The 26,838-nt window shown below is 45.2% G+C and overlaps 1 protein-coding gene across 2 annotated transcripts; it reads left to right on the forward strand.

Annotated features, from left to right (window-relative positions):
- The first annotated feature begins 1,598 nt into the window (after nucleotides 1-1,598).
- PPM1J (protein phosphatase, Mg2+/Mn2+ dependent 1J) lies at nucleotides 1,599-26,580 on the forward strand. Of its 2 annotated transcripts, XR_014008425.1 has the most exons (11): nucleotides 1,599-2,138; nucleotides 9,746-9,872; nucleotides 10,418-10,741; nucleotides 13,433-13,545; nucleotides 17,631-17,715; nucleotides 21,205-21,323; nucleotides 22,013-22,076; nucleotides 22,781-22,888; nucleotides 23,976-24,127; nucleotides 24,909-26,439; nucleotides 26,470-26,580. XR_014008425.1 is itself a non-coding variant. In XM_081195197.1 (10 exons), the coding sequence occupies exons 1-10, from the start codon at nucleotides 1,813-1,815 to the stop codon at nucleotides 25,054-25,056; spliced, it is 1,566 nt and encodes a 521-aa protein (XP_081051323.1). In that variant the 5' UTR covers nucleotides 1,599-1,812; the 3' UTR covers nucleotides 25,057-26,580. The 2 variants fall into 2 exon arrangements, 1 of the variants encoding a protein (XP_081051323.1); XM_081195197.1 differs by having other exon boundaries at nucleotides 24,909-26,580.
- Nucleotides 26,581-26,838: the final 258 nt, after the last annotated feature.

Genomic DNA, 26,838 nt, shown 5'->3' on the forward strand with positions numbered 1-26,838 from the left:
TCAGTAATGTACATTTCTGTTCCTAAGGATTCAACCTAAACTCATTTTGAGCATCCTTTGGGATCTGGCTGTCTGAGATGACCAGTAGCTGCTGGGGGGCTGTGTGGTGACTCTAAAGCAGCGAAGAACTAGGATACCCTGTCTGGAGTAATAGTGATTTGGATGGTACAGTAGTGCTTACCAGAGGTGAAGTGGTTGTGGGAGGGAGGCAGGTTCAAGACCTGTTACAATTTTGCAACAGAGGCCTGTTTCCAGCATCCTAGAGTTACCTAATCAGCATGAAAGGGGAGCTTTTTAGGAACTTAGAAATCTTCACACCCTTTGTATAGATGGGAGTCAATTGGCCCAAGAGGATGTGAGTCAGTCACTGGGGACTGGCTCCTAGGGTCACCCTAGGCCAGGGGTCAGCAACCTTTTTCAGCCGTGGGCCGGTCCACCATGCCTCAGACCATGTGGTGGGCCGGACTATATTTTGAAGGGGTGGGATGAATGAATTCCTATGCCCCACAAATAACCCAGAGATGCTTTTTAAATAAAAGCACACATTCTACTCATGTAAAAACACACTGATTCCCAGATTGTCCGTGGGCCGGATTGAGAAGGTGATTGGGCCACATCCAGCCCCTGGGCCTTAGGTTGCCTACCCCTGCCCTAGAGAGATAGCGTGTGGGGAAAATATTTGAGTCATTTTGTTTGGTCCAAAGTTAAACATTTAGGAATAGTAAAAACCCAAGGTACTTCAGTGTCAAAAGAATGGTGTGCAAGTTCAGTTACATACAATGGAACTTCAAGAAACAGAATCATAGAGTTCAAAACAAGATAGTGGAGCACTCCAAATCATTTGTCCATGTACATGCACGAAAATAGTACTTGTAGAGGAAAGGCAACAGGTGGATAATGCATCCCTACTTATAATCATTGTATATTCTCAGAAGCGACTATGCCTGTGACATCACGAAGGGGCCCTGCACTTCTGAATTTGCTGCCATGTTACTGGCACTCACCTTATTGAAAACTGAGGCAACAAAGGGCTTAGGGCAATTGGATATGGTAGGCTGCAATAGTTCAATGGTGTGTCCGACACAAATAGAGAATCTTTTTGTAGCACCTCAGAGACCAGCAGCATTTTTATTTCCACGTTCCTTGCATTTTTATATCACCCTCTAAATTGAGCTCAGGCCCTTACACTACAAAAACCTAAAGCAGTATAAAAGGTAAAGGTAAAGGGACCCCTGACCATTAGGTCCAGTCACGGACGACTCTGGGGTTGCAGTATACTGTACATATGATCATATAGACATCACTTTCCCCTTAAAATAACTGTGGATTGCCTGAAGATCATCGATGCTGTGTCCACGAATGTTGTAGCATCGAAAGCCCGCAAACATTTGGTCCACTAAATCTCAGTCCACACAATAAGAAGCCAACGAGGGGCAGCCACTCTGCGGCGGGCGAGGCTCTCCAAAGCAGCCCGGTGGGGGGAAAGGGCGCGCGCAAGAGGGACTCCTCAGAGGTGAGGTGCTAAGGAGTCGCTTTCGCCCCAGAGGCCACTGGGGTGGGGAGGACACCGAAGGACGGGGCTCTGAAGACGCGCGCGAAAGGGAGGCCCTAGCTAGGCTCGGGGCGCCCCGAGAGGATGCTGGAAGCTGGTTGGGGAGGGGGGAGGGGAAGGCGCTCGCTCGGAGATTCCCTGACTTGGCGGCGAAGCTGCAGCCCGAGCGGGCGGAGGCGGAGGAGGGGAGCGGAGCCAGGCAGCGCGCCTCCCTCTCCCGCCTCCCCGAGCCCGCGGCGCCCGGCAGCGGCTCCTGCAGCATGTTGGGCAGGGTGCGCTCCGCGATGGCGCAACTCGTCGGGGGCCTGGGGAGCGGAGGAAGCCCCTCGAGCCCGCCGCCCGCCACGGCCTCCTCCGGCTCGGCGGCGCCTCCGCCCCCTCCTCCGCCCGCTGCCCCCGGGCCCAGCTCCAGCGCCGCCGCCAGCACCGGTCCCTGCCGGGAACCGCCCCGAAGCAGCTTCTCCAGACCGGCTTTCCTACAGCTCACGCCCGAGGAGCTTCTGCGGGCGGATGACCACACGGGCCGAGCCGTCCAGAGCCCCCGCGAGAGCCGCCGCCGCTTGCCTTGGAGCACCGGCTACGCCGAGTAGGAGAGGGCGGGCGAGAGGGGAGGGCAGGCGGGGAGAGGGCAGCTTCGCGGGACCGCTGGGAAGCATACCCCACCCAGAGATTATTATTTTTAAGTGGGGGGGGGGTGCGTGCTTGTGGATCTTGTAGTTATGTCTGTCTCTCCCTCTCTGCCCTTCCCAATCTTGGGCGTGTAGCGGGTGGTAAAGTGTCTCTGAGCATGTTCAGACAACTTTGGGATTTAAAGATAAGGGCTTTCGGAGCCAAGGCGAACTTACGGTCTATGTATGGCTCGCAAAGCGAGCCTCCAGCTTCAGGGGCAGTCTACCATTGAATACCTGTTGGTGAGCGCGTGTTTGTTTCTACCACGGTAGGGGCGCACGTGGTGCTTGCGGGCTTCCCGCATGCATCAAGATGGTCCTTGGGGAATACGGATCCAGCACCAGAGCCCCTCCTATAATCTAACCTTTAACGTCGAGGTAGATTCCAGCCTTTCTTAATCATTCTAGCCATAGCTCCCTTAGTATGAAGGTGTCGAGAAGGGAGGGTGTATTCACGTGTAGATGAGGTAACGCGATGAGACTCGGGCTCTGGCCTTTCCAATCCGCCGATCAATTGATAATGGCCCTTTCCTCAAACGCGAGCAACCTCACCCCACATCCCCCACCCTTGCGCCGTAGGTCTTCGCGCAGCTGCGCCGCTCACCCTCTTGCAAGTTAGCCTGGCGCGCCCCGATCTCTGAGGACTTGTGAGCGCAGGTGCGCGGTCAGGTGGAGAAGCCCCGTCGCGTAGCCACTCGGCTGTCCAAGATGCTTCACTCACCTTGGACGGTCTGAAGATGCTCTGCGGCCGCTCATGGAGAAGGCAGGGCGGGGCTATGGGGCTGGGAGTAGTTCTTTAAGCTAACCAAGCCTAGCAGGGTGCTCTGTGTCCGGTTTCGCAGAGGACAGTCTTCGTTTGGTGGGCAGTGAAGAAGAGAAAGAAGATACAGAGGAGAAGGGAGGGTGTTTGAAGTTGCCCATCACCTGGAAAGTAGACAGAGCAGGCATACAGGTTAGCTCCTCGCAATCTTCCCTGATGTGCTTAAATTGTAGCAATTGTTTTTAAAGTTTGTGTTTAGTTATATGCAACAACACATGCAAATTTTATGCAGTTTTTATCCAGTATGTTCCTTCTTTTTGGGTGATGTGCAGGAGGGAAAACGTGGAACACTGCCTGTGTATCTATTTTCCGCTTCTGCTGTTAAAGGCATATTGAGACTGTTACCTGTTTACATGCAACCTGATCCTTATGAGGAAGTGAGCTCAGCTGTGTACAGCAGAGCTTTCCAAACTGTGTCGCGACACATTAGTGTGTCGGCTGCAGTGTGTAAGTGTTGCACAGATTATCCCCACGCTCCTCCCAGGGCTGGAAAGGGGTTAGTTTCACCTCCGACTTGCTAGTAAAACTGATTAACTGTGTCATGAAATGATGCATGTTTAAAAAGTGTGTCACCAACATGAGAAGTTTGGAAAGCTCTGGTGCACAGTGACATTTTTATGTTCTAGGAACTGTGCATAGGCTTGCTGTGGGAGAATCTGTCTCTCTTGAATGATTTACATTAGGTGCAGCTGAGAGTCCCAGGAAAGGCTTGAGTTCCTTGCCGCCGCCTTTAAAGGTAAGGCAGGCAGGTGTTGGATTAGTTGCTGGGAGAGGTCAGTGATGCTATCAGACTGAGTCTCCTAACCTTCTTTTCTTCAGAAAGTTTGTAAATGATCATTTCTTGCAACAACACCCACCCACCAAAATTTGTCATTACAAATGGACAGCTCCTGTCTTTTTCTTCAGCTTTGTTCATAATAAATACAATATAGAGAAGATTAGTATAGCTCGTGAGGGAGGATGACCTTCGAATTCATGAAATATTCCAGATTTTGTCATATACAAGATGATTAAACACTGAAAATCAGGATCTCTTGGGGTCAAGGCCATCATGATTTTAAAAATAAAGCTCTCCATGTTCCACAGTCCCCATCAAATTACCATCCCCACTTTGCTACTGTTAAAGGAAAAACAGACATTTTAAATGCAGTCTTGCATTTAATGTTAACCCACTTTTGGCTCTCATGCACACCCACACAAGCAGCTCTCTTGTCCTTGCAGTTGGAAGAAAAAGCTTGAAAATATGGCTAAATGTATTTTTGGAGAGAATCCAGAACATACAAAAATAGCAAACTACTTTAACAGAAAATACACCCTCTGGTGTCTGGGGCTTGTATGGGTGAATTTTTAATTTTTATTCTCACTAAGATCACCACACATTATTCTGAACAGGTTCCTGCGGATAGAAATTCAGTAGCTAAAGTTTTTATGGGGTATAGCGAGATGCAGTGTTTGGGGAAATTGGCATTTAGCTGGTGAAATATAGGAGTTTGGACAGACAAAGGAGCTCATGCTTGTTTTAGCTGGGTCTCTTTTTTAAAAAATATACCGGTAATTCATAGGGTTTATATTACAAAACACTGAAACTACATAAAAGAGAGCTTTTACTCCTTCCCTCTTTTATTCTATTTTTATTCCTATGTACATTTCACATATCTACATAAAATTATAGTTTCAGTTTCCAATAAGTGAAACGTTCCACTTTTCATAAAAGTGGATGACTCCTTGCTCCTCTGTCCCTGACCTTAGCTTGCCTTTGTTTGGCAGGAAAACACATCTTGGTTATAAGAAGGTTACTAGGGCTCAGCCCTGAGATAATGATACAGGTTCTAAAAATAATTATCTAGATAGGGGAGGTGCCCTTTGCTGATCTGGTTTTCTTTTCTTTCTGAACTTTTTATTTAGGGAAGGAGAGACCTTGACCATTGTTGTCAATTGAACACTTGGATCTGTTTCCTCTGGAGAAGCTCCATTAAAATTACTGGTTACTCTCAAAGTTGCAGGTTGTGTTTATGCAGTGAACATTTACTGAGATAAATGCTGCTGAATTCAGTAGGGCTTATTCTCAACTAAGCATACATAGGATCTCAGCCTGAGGCGTAAGTGCACTTAACTTGAAGGCTGGATTGAAATCTGCTTCAAAGTAAAAGTGTTTAAAACAGGGGTATTTGGTTGTAAATGGAAACATATATTTGTAGCTGTGTGGAAACTGGCTGGGCGTTACCGTTTGCAGGATTTGGAACTTCCTAGATGAAAGTGATATATAAATGTAGAAATCATGCTCCGGTAGCGCAGCAGCAGCAGGAGGCCCCATTAGCTAAAGTGGTACCTCAGGTTAAGATCAGTTTCAGGTTAAGAACTTAATTCGTTCTGGAGGGCTGTTCTTAACCTGAAACTGTTCTTAACCTGAGGTACCACTTTAGCTAATGGGGCCTGCTGCTGCTGCCGCGCTGCCGGAGCACGATTTCTGTTCTCATCCTGAAGCAAAGTTCTTAACTCGAGGTACTATTTCTGGGTTAGTGGAGTCTGTAACCTGAAGTGTATGTAACCTGAGGTACCACTATAACTGTTGTGCATCACTTTGAGATGCCTCATGAGAAGCGATTCAGAAATAAAATAAATAAGAAGTAAGCAAATAACCAGGACTGACTCAAGGCAATTTGCTCCTTGAGGCAGAGGGCAAGGTGGCACATCCCTCCATTCCATGCCCAAAACTCACTGGACTTCAACACTGGCAATGGGATGACTTCCTCCAGGGCACCTGAGGGCAGCAGGCTTGTTTAGGATGTGTGTGATAGGCCTGGGGAACATTTAGGTCTAATGTTGAACAGTGAGGAATAGCCAGAGTGTCCTGGAGGAATAGCTGGGTGTGGGAAGGCTGCCATTGCTGCCCACAGCACCTGCCATCTGGGATTAGTGCCTCTCTCTGCACATAACTGTCCAACGGTGCCATGGCCCTGCTCAAAATGAGCCACCCTAATCCACTAATGCATGTTTGTTTTACATACTTCCATCATGCATTGCTGGAGAATGTAGAAAGTTAAGGTTCTTTTAAGGGTAGAAACGTACCAAAGGACCACTTCATAGGCAACAAATTGTAAGAAATACAAATCTGGGTTTGATTCCCGTTTTCTTAAGAATCTTACCCATATAATGACATGTTTGCTGCAGTTATGCTTTATCATTTGTAGATGCACATTTCTTTGTAATGTCTGAAGCTGCCCACAAATCTGTGAAGGCTGAGATAAAACTCAACACATTTGGGTGACATTATTTCTGAGAAGGAATCTAGGTGTACCATGTAAGCTGCAGTCTTAACTATGGCTACTCAGAAGTATGTCCCATTGAATGCAGTGGGAGCTACTTACAGATAAGTGAGGTCAGGATTGCAGCTGTAGTCTTTATGGGATAACAGTAAATTGAATCACGTGATATGTACCAAATCACAGCACTGCCAAATTTCAAGCAGCCTCTGTAGCAGTTTTTCTTGCCCTGGGATCAGGGAGAATTTTGTTTCAGTTCGCAATTGGAGGACTTGCTTAATTCCCACTTTCCCAAAACAAGACATGAACTGAAACAGCCCTCTTTTGAAATTCGCACTTCTCCAAATTTTGCTATGCAAGTTTGTCAGCTAAGTAACGTGTACAAAAATATATATGCTAGTGCAACGTGTGCATAGAAATGCATATGTTAGTGAAAAATAACATACAAATATGCAACATATTAGGAGAAACAGTTTTGCAAGATTTGACATATTTGCCCATCCCTGCCCTTGACAGTGGCAAACAGCAGGGAACCCTCAGGAAAAGCTTTTCACAGCTTGGAAATGATCTATCTCCATCTTCTGGAGTTCACTGTCTTGCAGTGGGGCCTGTACCAGCTGGCCCTGCTCCTGCCATTGTGTTCCTGCCCCCTGCTCTCATTGGGGGAAGCTATCCAAATTCATGGATGTGGGTGGCGCTGTGGGTAAAAGCCTCAGTGCCTAGGACTTGCCGATCGAAAGGTCGGCGGTTCGAATCCCCGCGGCGGGGTGCGCTCCCATTGCTCGGTCCCAGCGCCTGCCAACCTAGCAGTTCTAAAGCACCCTCAGGTGCAAGTAGATAAATAGGGACCACTTACTGGCGGGAAGGTAAACGGCGTTTCCGTGCGCTGCACTGGCTCGCCAGATGCAGCTTCGTCATGCTGGCCACGTGACCCGGAAGTGTCTGCGGACAGCGCTGGCTCCTGGCCTCTTGAGCGAGATGGGCGCACAACCCTAGAGTCGGACACGACTGGCCCGTACGGGCAGGGGTACCTTTACCTTTACCTTTATCCAAATTCATGCAGTATCTCCGTGGGCTGGCAACCTAATCACCTCACTGGTAGATGATTTCCCAATGTGTGGAGGCATGATGGTAGGGGCAAAGCCAGCCAGGATAGGCCCACTCTCCACCTTACATAATTGAAAAGAACTATTTTTGCCTCATGATTACAGCAGATCTGCAGGCCAGTTGAAAAGTTGACAACCCCGCTAGTTGTATGTCATGGACAAGCAGATATATGACAACTGAGCTGGATTTAGCCTGCAGGCAAAGAACACACCACCAGGATCTGAATGGTGATACCTGGAGCAGGTTCTGTGTGCTCCACTTCCTTCTCATTTTATGAGGTACTATATATCTTCCAACTCTTCTTTCTGCTTCCTGCCTTTTCAGAAAAGCTTCAGGAGAAGGAGGCATTGTCTTAAAATATATTTAAACAGACAGGCTATGGTCTGAAGAAACATGAAACACAGGCAGAGCTCTCATCTTTGCTAAAACGGGGGACTGAACTATGTGGGACACCATGTATATTAGTTTGATGGCAGGATATAAATGTATTAAATACATGATTTTCTTAATTATTTATTTTGGTTTCTGTGTGTGGTTGGGTATTTGCAATTTAAAATGATGACACTCCTCCAGTTTGTTTGTACTTCCAGTTCTTTTATGTATTTAAAAAGACATTGTTGCTTCAGAGGCACGTGGAGGGATTTGCTAACCTCTTGGCTCTGGGAAAGTGTACGTGAGAGGAAGTTTGAGAGTTTTAAAGCTCTCAGACTCTGTTCAACCACACTCCTCAAACGTCAACCCATTTTTGCTCTGCAAACAGAATTTCTGCATGCTCTTGTCCAGGGAACGTTTCCTGTTTCACATTTCTACAACTTCCTCCCACAAAGGTGGGTTGTTGTGCTTCTGCAACTGACGTTCGTATTGCTCTCATTTCTGTAGCCAGCACAAGGAAAAACTGAGAGATACTGCTTAACAACCGATGGGAAAGGTGAGGGATGAGGATGGTTGTTGCCATTGGTGGCAATCTCTTCTCTTTCACAGAGGGAGTGAACAACCAAGTGCTCTGAACTGATCCAAGGTTTCCAGAGTGCCTGCAGTAATAAAGAGCACTCAGGAAACATCAGCCCCAGATCAGAGCTCTTGGCTGCCTACTTTCCCCATGGAGGAGGAAAGAAAACTACTACCAACAGGTTCTGCCCAAATGGTTCCCCGCACTATTATTTTATTTTATATACTAGCCTTCATCAAAAGAGCTCAGGAAGGTTCACAAGGTAAAAATACAAGATAAAAGCACAAATTAGTAGTTGAAACAGAAGCAACAAAACAATAATACCCCCCCAACACATTTAAATGGCTGTAGAATTTTAATCAGCCAAAGGCCTGATCAAAGAGGAGTGTTCTCACCTGGCACCTAAAATATATATAATGGAGGCACCAGACGAACCTCTCTGGGGAGAGCATTCCAGAAACAGGGAGCCACTGCAGAAAAGGCCCATTCTCCAGACTTCATGTGGAGGAGACACACAAAGAAGGGCCTCAGATGATGAACGCAAAGTCCAGGACAGTATATATGGGGAGAGACGATCTTTCAGGTATTGCGATCTTGAGCCGTCACTAGACTCTGAGCTGTATTTCTTTCCTCCAAGGACATGCTGCCACTGATGCTGCTACCAACATTTTTAGTGGCAGTGCTGGTGCATGGGTCACTAGAAATGGCTTAGTGGACCTGTTGATGGCCACAGGCCACCAGTTCAACAAGCACTAAAAGAAACCAGCGAAGTGGGATAAGTGTACACACCACACAATGCCAGGGCCAGGTCTTAGGCAAGGAGGATTGCCCAGTCAGCAGACAGCATATTGTGTAATGTGTGAAACTGTGACTACCAAATATGCCCTCTTTCAGATTGTCTTCCACTTTCCTGGAAGAAGTGACATGACACTACGTCTTCAGCTTTGTAAAAAAGCTCTTCTTCTTCTTCTTCTTCTTCTTCTTCTTCTTCTTCTTCTTCTTCTTCTTCTTCGGTAGCTGAGTAAGATTGTCTTCCATGGACACAGTCTTAACAGTGAGTCCATAAGTGACTGTAGAGACCAGTTCTGGATCCACACATCCTTCCACAGTGGGGACACCGGTTTCTGGGCCAGAGTGGGTTTGCCAAATGTGCGTTCCTCTTAGCTCGTTTCTCCTTTTCGCACTGAGTTTGTGCTTCTTCAAAGTCCATGGCACCTTTGGTAAAGGCTGTTCTCCAGTTGTAGCGCTTGCAGGCCAGTGTTTCCCAGTTATCAGTGCTTATGTTACATTTTTTTATATTTGCTTTGAAAGCGCCTTGACGCATGGGAAAAGGAAGTTCACTAATTTAATCAAACACTGTCTGTTTGCATCTTTCTTTCTGCCCAGGGTGATAAATGCTGGCAAGAGCCAACACAACGAGGATCAAGCGTGCTGTGAGGCAGTGTATGTGGAAAAGAGACGGGCTGTGAGGAATAACCCAGCCCCCAAGGAAACCTCTGGAGATCTAGAAGGGGTGAGCAACACAATGGCTGGAGTTCCTTCTAAATGTCGGCTCTCAGTCCTAGGTCTACCTTCTCTATCCTGGTTTGAGGAGAGGAGAAAGTGATTCCACTCACAGCTGATGTATTGACACAAGATGTTTGGAACTTCAGAAGTTCCCTTGAGATTTGTTCCATTCTCCCCTGGAGTATTTATTGTCAATGTTGCTGTAAAAGGAATGAGTGGCACATGAATTTGCCATACGTGCTCTTCAAGCTTTTTTACTCCATAGCCTTTTACGCACAGATCCTTCCCTCCGTTTCTCATCCTCAAGTTGCATTGCAGTAGATCAGAAGTCCGGGAAGAGGATGTCCATTAAGCCTCTAAATTTGCACACTGTGATTTAAGTTAACCAGTGGTGCAGAAGGAGCTGAATGTTGCTTCAACAATTAAAGTTCATGGAATCGTGTAGTGTTACTGCCTCGTCTCTTTTGGCTTTTAACATGTGTTTTGTTTCCTTCGGCTCTTCGGGGCAATTCTCTCTTATATTTGATTTGATTTGTACCTCGTTCCCTGCAGGGCACCAAAGGCCTGACGTTTTACTACTGGGGCTTGTTTGATGGGCATGCTGGAAGTGGAGCTGCAGTCATGGCATCCAAGCTGCTTCACTTCCAAATCCGTGACCAACTCCGAGACTTGGTGGACATCTTGCAAGACTCATCCCTTCCTCCAATCTGCCTGGAAGATAGTCCCAGGACAGTTCTAGGAGAACCAAACAGGGTTCCTCTGCCTGAGGAAGATGCTGAGGTCCCAAACAATGCCCTGCCACGCTTCCATATGGAAAAGGCCGTTTCCCATGAGAGTTTGGTGGTGGGAGCTATTGAGAATGCATTCAAGCGGATGGTGAGTGTGCTAGGAAAAAACAGGGAGTATCCTGGAGAAGAAGGTCTGATTCAATGCTATAAAAACATTTTAAAAGATTTTACTGGCCAGAAGTGGAGTGCAATAGATAGAAAACTGAGTTTGCACATGGGAGATCCCAGGTAAAGAATTTTGTTTGACCTTGAAACTGACCAAGTGACCTAGGGTGAATTATTCACTCCCGAATTTTCCTAAATCTCAGATTTAAATTAGAAAAGTATAGCTCTGATACCCAGCTGGAATCATTTGAGGTCACAAATGAAAGAAACCTAAATCAATTGTTGTTGTTGTTGTTCTTGTTTTAAAAAACCCCATTTTCAATGAGCCCGCACAGTGACAGAAATGGCATAAAGTGCAAGCTGGAGACAGTCCTAGGATCTGGGATGTGTTCCGTTCCTGCCTGGCTGTCCTCCCTCCAGAATGTGGATTCACTTCCTTTTGCAGCCAAGATGCTGACAGGGCAACCCATGACTATTTTGGTCTGACAGGGTATTTGCTTACCCAGCTTTCAGATCATGAGTCTGCTCTGCCTGGCTGTTCCTCTGCAGCTCAGCCTTGCGAAGTTCAGGCCCCCAGGCTCCATTGCTGCAGCACAGGAAGTAACATAGTCAGAAACTGCATACACTACAAGCATATAATTTTTTATGGCTTCCCACATGACAAACTGGGTGCAGGTGTGGGTCCTGAGAAGTTGAATAGCGATCCCCAGACCTTCAGTGCACAGAGTAAATGTGCTGTTGCTACTGTTTCACCTCCACTTTTAAAATAAGTTAGCAATATAAGCATGTAAATCTGCACTATAGAGATAATTTGTCCATCAGTGATGTCTACACTGTCTGGTAGCAGCTTTCCAGGGTTTCAGACGTGGTACATTCCGAGTCCTACCTAGAGATGCCAGGAATTGAACATAGGACCTTCAGCATGAAAAACAGGCGTTCTATCAATGAACTACAGCCCTTCCCCAAATGCCTTTAAAAATATTTGCAAGTCTCTCCATGACATTCCTTTCTACCTTGCTGTAATAATTAATCATGTAAACACTATTGTTCCTTTTAATAGTCATTGTAAACAATACCTGCAGGATAGCTCAGTTGGTAGAGTATCAGACTCCTAATCTTAGGGTTGTGGGTTCAAGCCCCGTGTAGGGTAAAAGGATTCCTGCATTGCAGGAGATCAGACTAGATGACTCTTGTGGTCCCTTACATTGCTGCAGTTCTTTGATTCTAATAACGAGGAAGTGAATAGCCCTACTGAACTGATTGTGTGTGTGTGTGTGTGTTTTCCCTGATCCTATCTTGGAGAAATGCCCAATGCATTCTGGGATTGATGTGTGGGCAGAAACTTCTTCAACTATGCTCACACACCATGATATTGTCATCTTATGATGAGAAGCCACCACACATAAACAAATTACATCACTGGAACAGCACGCAGTCCTTTGCAAGATTGCATATTAAAGCCACGCAAACTCAGATAAGGGAGCTACTTCAGGTGAGGATGGATGCACTGTTGCTGAAAAGCAAATATGTTCTGCCGGATTCCTAACTGCCGGTAACCTTGGGAGCAAAGGGAAGGGAAGTTTCTACAGATTTTTGTTGGGTTCTTCGAGAAGGAGGAGGAGGACAGGTTTAACCCTCCCTCTTAATGTATTGCAGTCCCAATCTCATTCCTTTTCCTTTCTGTGGCAGCTTTAAAAAAAAAATTAATGCATGTTAATTATTTGCATGCAATTAAAATCCTCCTAGCTTGGTCTAAATAGGAAGAGGAAGGGCAGGACTAAAGGTCTAAAACAGATTAGGAAAAATAGGCATTGATTGACTTTAAAAGCAGATTAGGCGTTGATGTGGTTCCATTAGTAAAATAAGGAATGAGTCTGAGGGTTCTGCTGTTCTCCTTGACCCAAGAGGAAATCAAATGCTGTGAAGCCAATTTCAGAGACTTAGTAAGTTTAAAAGATAACCTCAAGTGAGTAGATCCATACACCAGAGTATAGAAATATCAGTATTATCATGTCAGGTATGTATTTATCTGCAAATGCTTCCCCATTCCTACCTAGGTAAGTGGGGATTGGAAAAATGTCTGCATTTTTTTAAAGGGAAATGCTTCAATTTATACACACCCTTTAGAACAGAAGCAATACATGTCTATTTTGTTCTTGACTGAGCTATATGCGCTTCCCAAGAAACATTGTTGGAAGTGCAGGTACCTATGTGGGAAGCTATTTGTGAGAGCGACAAAGTGGTGAGTGGGTAAAGAATGAATCACTCTCTGCTCCTGATTGCTGCTTCCTCCACATGGCTTTTCCACATCTTAAAACAGATCATTGGGCTTCCTACCACTGCATGCATTCACGCCTTGTATTGGCAGGGCACTGGGAGCTACCAGAGCTTTGATGTTAAACCTTTGAGGCAGCTTGGGTGATTGCTGTAAAAGATAGTCCTACAGGGATGGAGGACCTATGCTTGGGTTTTGTTGTTGGACCACATCAGCATGAGCTGCCATGGGCCAATGGCCAAGGCCAGTGGGATTTTGGAGTCCAACAACATCTGGAGAGCCAAAGGTTTCCCCATCCCTGACCACCTTGATGCATGTGTGTGCTTTCTGTCTTGTTGTGCTGTACCTCTCTTCAGAGAGCTGCCTTCCACAAGTGAGTCTCTTCTTCTGTCTCCCCAGGACATTCAGATCGAGCAGGAACGGGTGGCTCGGCAGGCATCAGGAGGCTGCTGCGCCCTGGCTGCGGTTTATCTCCTGGGGAAGTTCTACGTGGCCAATGCAGGTGACAGTAGGTAGGAGAGAGACGAGGGCGGGAAAGGCTACTCTGCTGCTTGCTGGGTCGTGGCAGCCCAAGCCATGTCACCAGGAGCAGGATAAGATTCCTTGACTCCCTAGTGGAAATGAACCGAAGTCTTTCCCAGCCATAGTTGCCTGTTGGTCATGGAATGGAATGCCCTCATGTAAGCAAGTGAGCTTGGAAAGGTCATATGAGAGCCCAGAAGAAATATGTCTTTCAGGAGTGTTAGAGAGAAAGCCACTTACCCACCAAAGTCTATCTAGAAATACGCGCCCCTCCATGTGCTCGCCTATGCCCTATGGTGGAGGCAGTAAATCACCAGGGAGGTATACATATGGTGACACTAGGAAAGGAATAATATACCCTGGCCTTTACATGGTCATTATCTGAGTTACCGAACCACTTTGATGCCAAAAGGTGTTTGTACAACCCCCACCAAGCGCCTGCATTTTTTAAAAAAGATAATTTTGTTTTTCAAAAACTTAGCTTTTTTAAAATCATATATTGCCTGGTTGCTCCCATTAGTACCCAGCTGCTGGTACTGTGAGGCCAAAGGTCCGATTTGGACCAGCCCATATCATTTATAAAAAAAAAATTGGCCACACCAACTTTTACACTTGGAGCACACCCATTTTCACAAGTTGGCCTTGTAGGATGGACCATGAGTCAATGAAGCCTCAGTGTGGAAAAGGCTGTTCATCCTTTCTGTACATAATGGAAGTGGGGGAACAAAATTGGGACTGCCAGCCCTGCTTGCGCTCTGTCTGTGTTTTCAGCAGGTATAATAGCATTAGGTATAGGGCTAACAAGTGTTTCCCCATTTTCCTCCCCACAGATGCAGGCTTTACTGTACAAGGGGAAGGGGGGAAGGGGTGCTGTGTCTTAGGCATGGAAAAATCAATGTTTGTTGATGCGTTCCAAAAAATGTTTTTACTGCTTGTCTCTTTACCTTGGCCTTGCAGCAGCAATTTTAAAATAAATCTCTCTTTGATAATCAGGACATTCATCTAGTACTAATGCCAAATATGAAAACAGCTATATTTCAATGAGTAACTGTTTTCTTTATTTTTAACCCAAACTCTTTAGTAAACATTGAAAATAAATGAAAGTATTTTGAGAGTACCAGCATCTGACAGATGCTTTTCATAGATTTAAAACAAAAAACTAGTATCTGATATTTTTTGGGCAACCCCCCCCCCCAGGATTGTTGAAATCCTGCTCAAAATGCCCTTCTTTCACCTTTGGGTTGCTGACACCCTTGTATCTCAGGTCTTATTGATTTTAGCATGCGAAGAGGGAAAGACAATATTAGAGGAGTCACCTCTCCCCGCCCCCTTTAAGGCCATGCTGTACCTTTTGTTTGCATTTTCTGAGTCTTTTTATAGTCTCCTTTCAATCCTAATCAGTATGAGGAATAGGCTTTAGTGTGCAACAACCATTCTGTTATGTAGATTCCATCCTGATGAATGTGGGTGTGTTTTGAAACTGTTTTTGTCAATCTGTGGTCACTTTGGTAGGAAATTAGGTTAGAGAACAGGAAATCAGGAGGTTTGCTGATGGTACCTATAAACTGCAAGGAAGCCATTCTCAAAGTCATAACCAGCTTGGATGCATGGTGTTTGTGTGTGGGAGTGTAATCAGCGAGATATTGTATTGTAATCCAAGTGTGGAGTTGTCTGGGTATATCTACGTTACAAACTTTCATTGGCAGTATACCAGTTTAGTAGAATCCTGAGAATGCAGTTTGGAGAAGGTGATGATTCTCCAATAGAGATTCTTAGCTCTTCTTCCTTACTGAACTGTAGTTTAGGGAGAATAGTCCCCATCATTCACAGGAAAAGGGCTCCATGAGTAGAATAGGCAGTGAGGCTGCATTTGTGGCCCTACTCCCAACACTGTGAGTATTCCTGGAACCAGCCCCAACATCTAGGCACTGGTGGGAATGCCTGAAGAGGAGGAGCCTATGTGCATAGAGTTCCATCTGCATAGGCTTCCACATGATCTGGAACCACAATTGTGTAGCACCCCCAATTTCATGGAGGCCAATGTGCACACATTTTCCCTTTCAGGGGCATGGAAAAGATACCATACAACATTGGGGCAGCGACAGCAGTAGATAATACATAAAGTAGGCTAAGGAATAGTTGCTAGGCCACTTTTAGACTATAGAGCAGTGTAGATGTCTCCAGTTAATCCATAGTTGATACAGTGTCCATGGTTACAATTGCTGTTAGTGATTCATTTCTAAACGTGGAATACCATTACTTTCTTGGTGTGTCATCTTTGACTTTTTTCTCATCAAATGTCTTTTTGTTGCCTTAAGAACCTTTGGAATACAGTATAGATGAATGAAAGTGAAACAAGGTTGCCAATTAGAGCAAGGGCCCCCAAACAAGGGGAATGATTGCAGGTTGTTGTTGTTGTTGAGTTGGCAAGTATTGGTTTTGTTTTCTCCACTGAGTCTTCTGCTTGTTCTGTTCCTCATTCTGATTTCTCTGTCAGTCTTCTTTGTGGTTTTGCATTAAAAACAGAGATGCTACTCTCTGCTCTGTGCATATTGGAAAAAAAACCAAGTAGGAAACAATGAATGGGTAAAAAGATAGGAAGGGCAAATTTGTTGGTAATGTGTCTGTGGCACATCCTCTCTATCACTGTTGCAGACAAATGCAAGTTTTTCATCAAACCAGAATAATTATTTAAATATGTCATAGTCCATTCTTTAGTGCAACAGAACCAGGATCCTGATGCAAGACTTAGACAAAATTAGAACTGCTACTTCCAGCAAACCTGGAGGCTTTGGGAGTTAAGCACAGTTGTTGCCTACCATTGCAGTTCAGTTGAATTTTGTGTCTTCTTTTGTTCATAAAACCTTTTTTGTTTGAAAACATCAGCACTTCTCTTGCTCAGTCTCAGTATTTTAGCAATCAATAGTGTTGGCTGGAGTGAGAATTGTGCGTATTCAAATTTATGTATTGACCACTTTGTATCTTATGGTTTTGTTGATGGTTACCCATTATGTTGGCCATGCTTCTCTACTCATGATCACCCTCCATTCTTTCTGCTCTGTTTTCTAGATTGATTTTTCCTAATGCTCTGCTTCCTTTCATCATGTGTTTGTGTTGTCCAATGTCCCACTGTTCAGGGCCGGCCCACCCATGAGACAAGGTGAGGCAACCACCTTGGGCAGCAGGATCCACAGGGGCAGTGGGCCTTGGAGGACTAAATCGGCCAGGATGCCCCACCTGGAACCTGCTGGACTTAGGCTATCATGCCAAGAACATCCCAGGCCTTCCAGTCAACCGGGGACTTCCGCCCCGGACTACAGACAAGCTCTGCAGAGCCTGCTGATCGGAGTTGTACTCCAAAATATCTGGAAGGCATCAGGTTCGGGAAGGCTCTAATCCATTTTACAGAGAGGTTTTTTTGAAGTGGGAGACAAATCCCAATTACCTATGCCTGCAACTTCCCGTACAGATAGAGAATTACTGGTACCGGGCTGAAATGTGACACTTGTGTTCAGATCTCTTCTCCATGGACCGAATGGCCTTGTGTAAGACAAGGCCTCTAGAATTAACCTTCCTTACAAAATAAGGAGCTACAGTAATCCTTAGAACACAGCAGGAATGAATTCTGCCTCTTTAGACTGAAAGGGGTGCAGCGAGCTAGAGGATTCTCTCTTCCTCCAATTGTGGTAGCGCAGTTGACAGGCGGCTATCAGGGAGACTCTGACTTATAGGTCTCTGAGCTCCATGATGCAATTGCAAGTGCCTCATAAGATGGCATTTTGGGAAGAGGAATCTGTGGGAGAGGGAGCCTCTTTAGGTTACTTAATGTATGACAATGCATTGCATTTATCAACTGCCTAGACCATTTTCTCGTGCCACACTTCATGCTTATTCTTCTCCCCTAACCGCCTGCACAGTAATCACCTTTCTGTATAGAAAATAAGCATACACAAAGTGGACCTTAGCTAACACTGCTGCTTCCCTTTGCCTGCGGATGTCCTTTCTGCTTTCCCTTCCTATACTGTCTCTTTCTCTCACATGCTCTCTAATGTCCTCATTCCATGTTTCATTGCAGGGCCATTATCATCCGTAATGGGGAAATCATTCCAATGTCCAGGGAGTTTACTCCAGAGACAGAGAGGCAAAGGCTGCAGTTTTTAGTAAGAATTAACTTTTTTTTCCCCATCTGATTTATTTTAACCCACTGCCCAACACTTAGCACTATCACCCAAACCCATCCAGGAATAAACGTGAGAATGGAAGCTGTACTGCAGTTATTGATGGAGGCGGGTATTAATTACCCTGCCTTGTGCTGAATATTCAGAACTCCGGGGCTTGTAGATCAAGGACATTAAAAATAGTGCTAAAAATGAAAAGCAACCTGCATGAACAGGATTGATGTTTTTAACTGATCTGGCAATAAACCTTTGGAGGTGGCAGATATTGTAGCTGATAAACATTCAGTCTCTTCCTTCCATATTTCCAGGCTCTCTTAGTGAAGGTACAATAAAGAGAGGACCCAACTAGATGTGGTGTTAATTGCGTCCATCCACATAACATGTGTGTTCTCCATCCACTGCCACGGTGCTAAAGAAAATGCACCACAAACTGCTCTTTGCATCAGGAGGGAAGCAATGGAGATTTTCCCTCCAGAGCATATAGCAGCTTTGAGGGGCAGTTCCTCTTGGGACCATCGCAGGCAGGTGGTGGTAGTGAGGGTTAAACTCTTCCTGCTCACTGCATGTGGTCATGATGCTGCTCAAGCTTCCCTGTGGCTGCTGTTTTACTAATGTGTGTGTGAATTGCATTTATTTAACTAACGTCATCCCTAGTTTGGTCCAGAGGCTCTGGTGGTGCTGGGCTCCTGCCTTTCTGCTTCCAAAATGCTCTTGAGCACTGCACAATAAAAAGTTCTGTATTTTTCGCTCTATAAGACGCACCTTTTCCCTCCTAAAAAGTAAGGGGAAATTTGTGTGCATCTTATGGAGCGAATGCAGCCTGAGCGGCTATCCCAGAAGCCAGAACAGCGAGAGGGATCACTGCGCAGTGCTCCCTCTTGCTGTTCTAGCTTCTGGCTTAGCCCCTCTGTCCCTTCCCCCACCTCCTGCAAAAGCCCCCAAGAGCCGCGCTCCCTTTAAAGAGTCACATAGAGCATGTGTGTGGCTCTTGGGGGCTTTTCCCTGAGGAGGGAGAAAAGCCTGCAAGCACCACACACACGCTCCACACGGCTTGTGAAAGGGAGCTCTGAGCAGAGCCTGGGATGCATACAGGCTCTGCTCAGCGCTGCCTTTAAAGAATATTTTCTTTCTTGCATTCCACCTCTAAAAACTGGGTGTGTCTTATGGTCAGGTGCATCTTATGGAGCGAAAAATACGGTAATACAGGCCCTGCTCACTTCCACCCTTTCACTTTGCTCCCCCTGCTGACCCCCCAATTCTAGAGTCAGGCTTGCAAGGTAAGGTTCACCCCCCCCCCCCGAGCTCTTTTCCCTAGAAGAGGAAGGAGCTGCCAGGGTTTTGTTAAAATTATTTGCATATTGCATGAGTTCTGCCCTGAGGCAGAGGAGGGGAAAGAATCCCTGGGCAGCACAGTGAGAGTGTCCAAAATGCAAGCAAGCAAGCAGAGGTGCTGCTGGCAATGCTTCCTGGCTCAGAGTGGACCTCCTTGGCAAGACACCAGGTGGAATCTTATCTGCTGTTCTATATCCAAGCAGCTTCCATGTCTTGGAAGGGAGGAAATTGCACCGAGTAATGGATCCTCTTCACTGGCTGCGATAAAGAAACTGAGCACTCAGAAAACCAATCTTACACTTCCCCCGTGGGCTTGGGCCGTTTGCTTTGAGCCAAAGTCCTTTTATAGCTTAAACCCTTTTGTGTAAGTAGTGCCAGAGCAACGATCCTTTACACTGGGCCAGTGTGATCTGAAATGCCCCACTTAAATCATTGCAAGAGGGAAACCTGATGTATATAATCTTCTGTAGTTTTGCTTTTGTACCATAAAAAACAGAATTTGTTCTGCCCATTTCCTATTTTCTCTGGATTAGTTACACTCAAAATACACAAGGGGGTGAGTAAAGGGGGATTCACTGCATAATTTGCTGCCCGTTTGAGTCCTGGGCCCCATTCTTGCAAGGTTTACCAGGTATGCTGAATGTAGATACTGCCTTCTGAGCTTTTGTTGTTGGCTCTTTGGCTGAGGGTTTGCTTGTTGAGTAATGGCCTCTTTTTAAAGACGTTGGCAAGTCATGGAAATCACAGTGCCAGCTCTGAAAATTAAACCCTGATTAGGGCAGCAGTGCCAGGAGGACAAAGAAAGCCCTTTTCCTTTGCAGGATGAAAAGGCAATGATCTCAAAGCCACCTTTAATTTTCTCTGAGTGTATGTGTGGAAGAGAATGAATTGCTGTAGCAGGAGCATCTAACCTGGTATCAAAATGGGATTCTGACATCTCCAGACATAGCATAGGATTCAGTCTGGATTGGATCAGGTTTCCCCCATTTGCACAGAAATAGGATAGATTGTCTAGGGTAATGGAAAATTATTGCCTGTTCAGCTAAACTTTGGTGCTTGCGCACTCACTGAGAGTGGTGCATTAGTCTCCCTTAAATATCTCTTAAATAATTTCAGCTTCTGTTTTCACTTTTGGATGTTTTTTGTGCCTGGAAGCTTTTTCTGCACAAGACTCAGTCTTGTTAATTCATGCTTCATCTAGCAATTAGGTAGCTGCTTGATAAAACCACTTCAACCAAATCCTTTGCAAGTCACAAAGGTCTAGTTGCTCTCTGCTGAGTGGCTTTTTATTAACCAAATGTGACTTTATAAGGTTTTTCAAAACATTTGTGGCTTGGGGGAGATCATTGTTAATTCTGCCATGAGCAGAAGATGCAAATGTGCCCTCAAGAGTCAACTGTAGTACTGAAAATAAAGTTTTGGCTTCAAACAAGATGAGATAGCAATCAAGACTGGGCCTTGTGTTTTTTTCTTTATTGTATAATAGCTGCAGGAGTGGGGATTCAGATATGATATGTTGGGCAGAGTGGGGATTTAACCCATGGTCCTGATCTAGGTTGCCTGTCCCTTGGAGCTGCTATTAGCACAAGCAGTAAAACTGTCACTATTGCCAATTTCTAGGGCAAATAATTAAGCTGCTTAAAATTGTGGCTGATCTTTCAACGTGGCAGCACCTACACTTTTGAACTCCTTGCCTATTGACCCTCACAATACTGTTTTAGATGCCTACCAATAACTTTTTCATCTCAACAAGCCATCATTCCTGACCACTGGTCCTGTTCGCTAGGGATGATGGGAGTTGTAGTCCCAAAACATCTGGAGGGCCGAGTTTGCCTATGCCTGTCCTAGATGCTCCATCTGTATGTGAGAGCGAGGATGGATAGGTGTGTATTGGGGAGGGGCGGCGGCAGGATCTGCACTTTCAAATGTTCCCCAAATTACCTTCTTTGTAAGTGTAACAAACATACAAACATATATCTGAGGGAAAGCATGTGTAACAAATCATAGAAGAGTTTGTGAATGCTCAGTGCGCCCCCATGAGGGTTCTTTGGGATGTGGGACTTACAGATTTCTGTTGTTTGGGTGGAGAAGATCCAGGCAGTGTTCATCGCTAAACTTGCTCTTCCTTTCCTCTCCCAGGGCTTTTTGAGACCTGAGCTGCTGGGGAATGAGTTCACTCACCTCGAGTTCCCTCGAAGAATCCAGCATAAGGAAGTGGGGAAAAAGATGCTGTACAGGGACCAAAACATGAATGGCTGGTAACTCTTTTCATCTGATCTAGATTACACTGATTGCCAGAATCAATCAGAAATACAAGACAAAGGAACTCTGTGTTGTAGTGACAGCTAGTTACATCATCACTGCCCTACTCAGCTAGACTAGAAAAGTATCTACCTCTCCCTTTTTTCTTTTTGTCGTGTTACTGACGATGAAGGCTTTTTTAAAAAAGGGAGTTTATTTTGGTATTATAGAGGAGTATGATGTACACACTCATATGGCTATTGCTTCTGCAAAAGAGTTTTTGCAGATTTTTGTATGACTTAAGTAATCCTGCTTGGTCAAAGATAACAGTGGGAGAAAAGCATATATTTTGTGGGTGTTTGTGCAAATCCATTCCTGTACACTCAGGGAAATTACCTAAGTGAAATGGTTCTGAACTGAGTTTGTTGCTTGCTTGGCACTGGGATGAGGATATTCATATGTGCTTTTCAGAGCAGCCAGAGCTCAGTGGTAGAGCATATGCTTTGCATGGAAAAGGTCCCAGATTCAATCCCCAACATCGCCTGGTAGGGCTGAGACAGTCTGTTGTCCGAAAACCTGGAGAGCTGTTGCCACGCAATAGCAACAGTACTGAGCTTGATGGACCAGCGGTCTTACTAGGGCAACTTCCTATTCTAACTTTCATCTGCACTGCAACACATTTTGTGTGATTTCTTTTTCTAACCAGGGCATATAAAAGGATAGAAGAAGATGACCTGAAGTTTCCACTTGTTTACGGAGAGGGTAAAAAGGTGAGGCACTAATCATTGGAGAAGTGGAGAGAATTTTCATTAAACAAGGGCATGAGGATTTGGAGTAGACCTAATAATATAGATTGAGGTATGCGATATTGGTGTCAGAAGCACACTTTGGCTTTGACAGAGACGGCTCATTGGTAAGTCTGCACTGAGCATTTTTTGTATGATACCTGCTTGTTCCCCCCACTCCATAGGACACAATGTATGTTATGTTTAAAAAATTTAAACCAATCCTGATGGGTTCTAGGGTGAATACACAGCAATACAATATAATTCAGTGCCCTATAAAATAAGAGAAAGCATAAAAACACTTCATACAACACTAAAAACAGGATGACAACACATAATAAAACTAGAAAGCGAACAAAGCCCATAAAATCAATTTAAAACAAGGAAACAAAAATGTATAGTTCATCAATTGATGGCACCCAGGGAAAGGCTTCATCTGTAGATCTTAATGCATAGCCAGGCTGATATGGGAGGAGGCATGTGGCATGCTCAAAAATTGAGTCATCTCTTTTAATTGAGATCTATATCCTACTTTATGGCTGACTGCCTCTGATCCTTCTTTCCATACTTATGAACCTGGGACCTTCTGCATGCAAGGCAAGCCAGAGTGCTAGGAGCCTATCCGAGTTGCACAGATGCTCATTATGTTGCTATCCTATTAAGAGACTACCCCCTTACTTTCCTCCTAGGCTCGAATGATGGCAACTATTGGGGTGACGCGGGGTTTGGGTGATCATGATCTCAAGGTGTACAGCTCCAACATCCACATCAAACCTTTCCTGTCCTGCACCCCAGAGGTGAGTTCATCAGAGCTAAGATTCTACTTCCTGAAATTACAGCTGCTCAGTAACAGCATATTTTTATTTTTCATCAAATATTCCAAAACTCAAAGTTGTTGGGGGGATGTTCCTGGAGCTTTTTGGTCACCCTTAGCTCTCCAAACCAAGTTTGGCTGCAGGCAAGGTGCTTCTTTCTGTCACACGCCATTCTGATTTGCAGGATTGTCACACACACCTCCAGCACACACACACACACACACACACACACACACACTCCACTCATGTGTCCAGCCTGTACAACACACACACATCCACACAGGTGGTGCTTCTAATTCAGGCTTGAGCGTTTGGACTGAGGTATTGTCCACCACCATCAACAAATCTATACAGTAGTGCCTTTAAGACACTGGAGGGAGGGCTCACAAGGGATCAGATTCTGAGGCAGAAAAATTCTGGGGCTTTTGCATGTGTGTGTGTGTGTGTGTGTGTGAGAGAGAGAGAGAGAGAGAGAGAGAGAGAGAGAGAGAGAGAGAGCGCGCATTATAGAAAGGTTTGAAGCAGTGGGTAAGATTGGTGTAGCTGCAGAAGACAAGAGCTAGGCTTCAAGACAACAACAATTTATTTATATGCTGCCCATCTGACTGGGTTGCCCCGGCAACTCTGGGTGGCTTTCAACAAATAAAAACATCAAACATAATAAATCATCAAACATTTAAAACTTCTCTATACAGGGCTGCCTTAAGATGTCTTCTAAAAGCCAGATAGTTATTTCCTTGATATCTGATGGGAAGGTGCTCCACCGGGCGGGCACCACTACCGAGAAGGCCCTTAGCTTGATTCCCTGTAACTTCACTTCTCACAATGAGGGAACCACCAGAAGACCCTCAGAGCTGGACCTCAGTGTCCAGGATAATTCTACTGGGTAGCTATAGTGCTGCTGTTCCAAGATTCCTGTGCGCGCTTATGAATGAGGTGTCTTAAGCGCATAATTTTTCCTCACCTCTGGGGAGTGACAGGACTCAGAAAGTGCTTCTCCTTGAGGAAAAGCATTTGCAGAGCCTCGCCACCAGAGCAGTGAGGCTGCATCCCTTACGTTTTTCTGCAGGTTCGCGTTTATGACCTCACACAGTATGAGCACTGCCCTGACGATGTGCTGGTGCTGGGCACAGATGGCCTCTGGGATGTCACCAATGACCGAGAGGTTGCCAATGTGGTATTTGATGTCCTAATGGGCTATGAGCCCAATGACCCTTGCAGGTGAGTGGGGCAAGGTTTTGCACCTGTGTGCCAAGGAATACTTACACTAGAGTGGTTGAGCAGAGACTTTATTTCCTAAGATTCCGAGGTCCATTGTTTGCTCTCAGTCTGGGGTTGGTTTATTCTCTTACCTCTTTTCTATTCTGGGACATGAATGCTTTTTGTTTCTCTTACCTTCAAGTCCCCTGGTGGTGTTAGGTCTTAGGGGCAAATTACATGTTTGTTGTTCATGTGTGTCTGTGTAATGAAGCACCAATTTCTTGGAAATTAAAAGCAGCTTTAAGAGGTTGCAATTTTGAGTAGTAGATGTGGGAGGAGGGGTTTCTTAACCTTTTAAACTGGCAGCTGTTTTTCCATTCAAAATCCCATTTTTATGCTAGAGGTTCCTGACCACTCTTTTGCTCAAAATTTCATCTTCCCAAAATTTGCTTATTTTTTTTTTTTAAGATGGAACTTCATTACATACATTTGAATATAATCAACCAACCATTTGCACTTTACTGTTTTTAAACATGGGTGGGGAACCTTTTCTGCCCAATGGGCCCGATCCTTGTATCCCCACCCACTACCAGGCCAAATCTGAAAGGTGAGTGAGAGTGAATGAATGACTGGCCTACAATTTCCTAATTAGTTGCACAGGGAATGAAGTGGGATGAGATCATTACTGTGAACACCATTCACACTTAAAAGAAGTACAATTATTATTTTTTGAAATAACTGTACTCTACCACGTCTCTTGCATTGTGGGTGTGCATTCTGATGGGCTGGTTCTGTTTCCCAGGTACACAATGGTGGCCCAGGAGTTGGTGGTGAGGTCCAGAGGGGTTCTGAAGGAACGTGGCTGGAGGCTGGCTAATGACAAGCTGGGCTCTGGAGATGATATCTCTGTCTTTGTTATTCCCCTTGGTGGTCCTGGAAACTACACCTGAACCTCAGGTCCCAGGGACACAGGGGTCATGATTCTAGACTTTACAAGAAGAAGAAAAGCTGAGGGAAAGAACCACCATCTTACAGCAGAACTGGAGGCTGTAGATTCTCCCTACACCTGGAACATTCATAATGATGGAGTCTTACGAAAAGGATTGGGGGTGGGGGAATGTACGACAGCACCTTGGGTCCTTGTCCCACTCTGTCTCAGCTTGCTGGGTTCCAGCTAGGGACACAAAGATGTAGCCCTGGTCCACACTTCTGTTAACGACAAGAAGGTCAAGGCAGAGCCGTTCCTCTCAGGATTTAACCCATCGGCCCTGGAGACCTGTAGGAAATCTTGCATTCCAAGGGCTGCATTAAATTTGGGCTTTTGATCACATGGAAATGTCCTCTAAATTGGGTAGCAGCACTGGAGTCTCCCTGCAGTGTTTAGCCATTTTGTGTGTTCTTATTCCATCTGTCCCGTGGTTGCAAAGGGGCAGCTGAATTTTGCTTTGTCAGATGCCTAGGACACCTCACTGTCACGACAGTTATGCCTAATTGCCAAAACATCCTTTCCCTTCCCTTCTTGCTAAAGGGAGCACCAAGCAAGTACGGCTGATTGGTTTGTTACCATTCCCCTTGCTTGCCATAAGGCTGCCCCTGAAGCTTTCACTCCAAACCACTTGTTGCGTAGTACAGGGGGATGCATCCATAGGGGTTTCTTACACTAATTATGGATATTGCTGTAACTCGGCCAAGTTGGTTGCTTCTTCATGAATGCATCTCCAAATAGCAATGAAGGAAAGGTGTGAAAATATTCCTGCTGTAGAAAATGTCCCTGGGGAAAATCAGCTGCGCCTCACTTTCACCAGAGGGGGGTGCACTTAGAAGAACAGACAGGGAAAAAATGACTGTGATAAGACATCTCTAGTTGGTTTAAACAACTGACCCTTAAATATCAAGATACAGAAATCTATTGCAGCATAGGGAGGTACCCCATCCCAGACTTACTCTACTTCTGAAGCCTGAAGCATTGAGTTCTTTGTTCAATGAATAAGAAGCCTTCAAATTTTTTGATGGGGAAGAAATGGATTCATTTTTTTTTCATGGAACTGTCATTTTCCACTAGCTGTGCTGTGCAAAAGCAAGACCATCCCTGGCCAGGGGAACTTGTACCTTAAATTTCCCCTTGTACTCTATCTAGCTGTGAGTTAACTGAGTTTTAAGAAGAAAATAATTTCAGGCTTCACGAAAATACCTGCCACCTCTTAAGCACAGACAATATACAGTGGGACTTATTTCTGAGTAGACATGTGCAGGATCATTCTGTTGGGCTGCAGCCCTATGCACAATTACTTAGAAGTAAGCCCTTTGGAACTCAGCAGGACTTCTGAGTAAATGTGCTGTTATACAGTTTCTATTATGTAAAGGCAGATCCTGGAAGGTTGGATCTCTTTGTAGAGTGTGGCATTAGTACCTGAGAAAAGATTAAAGAACCAACTGAAAAACTGCAACTATTAAGTTGCCATAGTTAAGTAAAAGCAGGCTAAGGTTCTTTCTTGCTGGAAAGCATTTTGGTATTGCCTGATTGTCGTGCTGTCACTTTCTGGTGATTGTGATGTGTACCTTGTCACCAGTGAGAGATGAGTCAAGTGGGAACCAGAGGGGAGGGGTGGGTTTTTAATTCAAGAAGAAAAAGAAGAAAGTTGTATCCAGATCCACACTGTATGCTAAAGAATCATAGGGTTGGAAGGGACCATGAGGATCATCTAATTCAACCCTCAGCAGTGCAGGAACAT

Source organism: Podarcis bocagei, assembly GCF_964188305.1.
Source record: "Podarcis bocagei genome assembly, chromosome: 5".
Lineage (NCBI taxonomy): Eukaryota > Metazoa > Chordata > Lepidosauria > Squamata > Lacertidae > Podarcis > Podarcis bocagei.

Excerpts from the sequence above, each read along its gene's own strand:
- PPM1J (XM_081195197.1), top strand. The coding sequence starts at position 1,813 with ATGTTGGGCAGGGTGCGCTCCGCGATGGCGCAACTCGTCGGGGGCCTG. Across the intron at positions 21,324-22,012 it reads GACCAAAACATGAATGGCTG|GGCATATAAAAGGATAGAAG; the intron begins GTAACTCTTTTC and ends TTTTCTAACCAG. Across the intron at positions 22,077-22,780 it reads TTTACGGAGAGGGTAAAAAG|GCTCGAATGATGGCAACTAT; the intron begins GTGAGGCACTAA and ends CTTTCCTCCTAG.